The sequence below is a fragment of the Malaclemys terrapin genome, chromosome 13 (genome assembly GCF_027887155.1).
Source record: "Malaclemys terrapin pileata isolate rMalTer1 chromosome 13, rMalTer1.hap1, whole genome shotgun sequence".
NCBI classification, from domain to species: domain Eukaryota; kingdom Metazoa; phylum Chordata; order Testudines; family Emydidae; genus Malaclemys; species Malaclemys terrapin.
In genome coordinates, this window is record NC_071517.1 from 37,150,002 (window position 1) to 37,154,136 (window position 4,135).

General features: G+C 41.1%; 1 protein-coding gene across 1 annotated transcript; it reads right to left on the bottom strand.

Annotated features, from left to right (window-relative positions):
* Positions 1-2,560: 2,560 nt before the first annotated feature.
* LOC128848045 (olfactory receptor 14A16-like) lies at positions 2,561-3,502 on the bottom strand. The gene has a single exon (XM_054047782.1). The coding sequence runs from the start codon at positions 3,494-3,496 to the stop codon at positions 2,561-2,563; it is 936 nt and encodes a 311-aa protein (XP_053903757.1). The 5' UTR covers positions 3,497-3,502.
* Positions 3,503-4,135: the final 633 nt, after the last annotated feature.

Genomic DNA, 4,135 nt, shown 5'->3' on the forward strand with positions numbered 1-4,135 from the left:
GTTCTCTCATGGATTGGTAACCGGTTAAAAGATAGGAAACAAAGGGTAGGAATAAATGGTCATTTTTCAGAATGGAGAGAGGTAAATAGTGGTGTCCCCAGGGATCTGTACTGAGCCCAGTCCTATTTAACATACTCATAAACAATCTGGAAAAAGGGGTAAACAGTGAGGTGGCAACATTTTCAGCGGATACAAAACTACTCAAAATAGTTAAGGGGGGGAGGGATAGCTCAGTGGTTTGTGCATTGGCCTGCTAAAGTCAGCATTGTGAGTTCAATCCTTGAGGGGGCCACTTGGGGATCTGCAACAAAATCAGTACTCAGTCCTCCTAGTGAAGGCAGGGGGTTAAACTCAATGACCTTTCAAGGTCCCTTCCACTTCTAGGAGATGGGATATCTTCATTAATTATTATTATTATTGTAAGTCCCTGGCAGACTATGAAGAGCTACAAAAGGATTATCACAAAACTTGGTGACTGGGCAACAAAATGGCAGATGAAATTTAATGCTGATAAATGCAAAGAATTCATTGGGAAACATAATCCTAACTATATATATATATACAATGATGGGGTCTAAATTAGCTGTTACCATTCAAGAAAGAGATCTTGGAGTCATTGTGGATAGTTCTCTGAAATCATCCACTCAATGTGCAGTGGCAGTCAAAAAAGTGAAGAGAATGTTGGGAATCATCAAGAAAGGGATAGATAATAAGACAGAAAATATCATATTGCCTCTATATAAATCCATGGTACAACCACACCTTGAATACTGAGTGCAGATGTGGTCACACCATCTCAAAAAAGATATATTGGAATTGGAAAATGTTCAGAAAAGGGCAACAAAAATGATTAGGGGTATGGAACAGCTTCCATATGAGGAGAGATTAATAAGACTAGGACTTTTCAGCTTGGAAAAGAGACGGCTAAGGGGAAATGTGATTGAGGTCTATAAAATCATGAATGATATAGCGAAAGTAAATAAGGAAGTGATATTTACTCCTTCTCATAATACAAGAACATGGGGCCACCAAATGAAATTAATAGGTAGCAGGTTTAAAACAAACACAAGAAAGTATTTTTTCACACAACACAGTCAACCTCTGCCTTTGACAAGTTTCAGAGTAACAGCCGTGTTAGTCTGTATCCGCAAAAAGAAGAACAGGAGTACTTGTGGCACCTTAGAGACTAACAAATTTATTAGAGCATAAGCTTTCGTGGACTACAGCCCACTTCTTCTTCTTCTCTCTGCCTTTGACTATCATATATGTAGTGTTCACAGCCATGCACAAAGATGGTATTCTAAAACTAATAACTTCTGAAATCCTTTCTCAGCTTGGATGTGAGTAGATCTACACTGGATGGCATATGGAACACCAGATGTGTGCATGTGATGGCACTTTTCCACTTACACCAAGGTTCGAAAAAATGACCCCAGACAAGTAACTTACACTAGTGTTTATATTACTATTGAGTGTAGCCCAGAGACTTTGGGCCAGAACATCATCAGTATTATATTGGTGATGTCAGTGGATCTAATCTGCATTGGTGCTGGTCTAGCTGAGTTGGAAAATGTGACCCTTACATCTCCGTCACCCTCACTTTTACCAGGGTGCTGTCAGCCAAATCTGGATCCTTGTGTGCACTGGCCATTGGCCAAATCCTGATCTCTTTGAAGTGAGGGCTAGACCCCAGTGACTTGAATGGGATCCAATTTTGGCCTCATTATTCCGAGTGAGATTTTCTTTAGGAGACACTGGAAAAAGTTTGTCTTCAGAAAAGCCTTTCCACCACAGCACCAATGACACAGCTGTCAAATAATCATTTAAGTTAAAATGATAAAAACATGCCTCCCCGAGGCTCTTTGTTCCCCAACACATCATTAATAATATAATAATACCCCAACAGTATAAACATAATCATTTCAGCAGGAGCTCCACCATGCAGAAACCTCTTTTGCACCCTTTTATCATTGTGGGAAGCAAACCTTCAGCGCGCTCAGAAAAACCCCATCAAAGAGATGACATATGGGCACTCCTGAGAGAGGACAAACATTGAAAAACCTGTCAAACCAAACACTTACTGTGTCCCTGGGCTGTTCCACCTCCAAAACCACCTGGAACAAAGAAACAAATCAAACCACCAACCAACCAGCTAAACAAAAAGAAATTACAAAACAGAGAAACAAACAACAAATGCCTTGATACCTCAATCAGATTTATCATCACCCAAAATAAGAAGAGCCATAGACCCCACTAGGGACTTTTGCTATGGCTACTGATATTATCTGCAAGGTGCTCATATAGTATGGTGATGGGTAACAGTCTATAAATACTAGATAGATAGAGAGAAAGAGAGATTCTGATCTTATTTACATTCATGTAAACATATAATAACTCTTTTTTTTTCTTCAGTCAATTTTCTCTGAATTTTTACTAGTGTAAATACCCAATTCTGTATAAACAGCATGTTATGTTTTCATGAAGACAATAATATTGTCAGATAGTTATATTTATAAAGAAACACAGAATGAAATCATGATCAAAGGATAAATATGGACATTTAATTCTTAATGATTAACCCCCAACCTATCAGTTTACTCAGTGCACCTTTGAGCTCCTTGTTCCTCATGCTGTAGATGATCGGATTCATCATTGGTGGCAACACAGAATAGAGAACAGCCACCAAGAGATTCTGAACTGATGGAGAGCTGGAGTTGGGTTTCAGGTATGCAAAAGTGGCAGTACAAAGGAATAAGGAGACCACAATGAGGTGAGGGAGGCAGGTGGAGAAGGCTTTATGGCGTCCCTGCTCAGAGGGAATTCTCACCACTGTGGTGAAGATCTGAACATATGACACAATTATGAAAACAAAGCAGCTTGAGCCTAAGCACACACTAAATATGAGAAACCCGACTTCACTGAGGTCTGAGTCTGAGCAGGCGAGCTTGAGGAGCTGGGGGATTTCACAGAAGAACTGATCCACCATGTTGCCTTGACAAAAGGATATTGCAAATGTTTTTCCAGTGTGCACTGCAGAGTAGGGAATAACACTAATCCAGGCACTGGCTGCCATTTGGACACAAGCTCTTCTGTTCATCACCGTCTCATAGTGCAGTGGTTGGCAGATGGCAACATATCGATCATACGCCATGACGGTCAGTATGGCATAATCTGCTGCAGCAAAGAAGGCAAAGAGAAAGACTTGGGCAACGCATCCAGAATAAGAAATCAATCTGGTGTTCATGAGGGAATTGGCCATGGATTTGGGGATGGTGACAGAGATGGAGCCAAGGTCTAGGATGGACAGATTCATCAGGAAGAAGTACATAGGGGTGTGAAGGTGGCGGTCGAGGGTTATGGCTGTGATGATGAGAAGGTTCCCCAGCAGGGATATCAGGTAAAGCAGTAGAAACACCACAAAGTGTAAAATCTGCAGCTCCCGAATGTCAGAGAATCCCAGGAGAAGGAACTCGGTCACAGCTGTTTGGTTGGACATTTTCTTCCTCAGTACACTGTGTGATGTCTGTGGAGGAAATGAGAAGGACAATGATCAGGATTAGAGTGACAGAGAGACTGACCCTGTTTCTCCTTACCCTAATATCTCATTATATGAATGTCAAAGGTACACAGAACTCGTCACTTGCAATGATTATGTATTGCTAGTGCTCCTTGCTTTTGACAATTAATCAGTCATATTACCACACTAATGTAAATTGGATCAGCTCCTTTAAAGTCAATGAAGCTTTGTCACTTTACCCCATCTGAGGATTTGGCCCAAGGTGTGGTTTGATAAAATGCAGTGTTAAAGATGGAACAAAGCACACTCCAAACCCAACAGTTTTCTCAAAGAAGGTCCCTCTATTGCAGCCATCACCAAGCTCAGAGTTTGGTTATGAAATTAATAGATTAAAATGCCAACACAACCTGATTCCTACTTTGCAGAGCAATATGACATAGACTCCTTCAGCATCGCAAGTAGCAGCTCATCTGTAATTTTTCTACCCCAAGCTCTGTGCCTAGACGGCCGGCTGCCTGCTTCCAAACTGATTTATGGCAGCACTTCTGCCTGCGTGTAACAATGGACTAGCAGCAGCCCTCCATCATCATCATGTTGTATTGTTTACTCTGTGCAGCA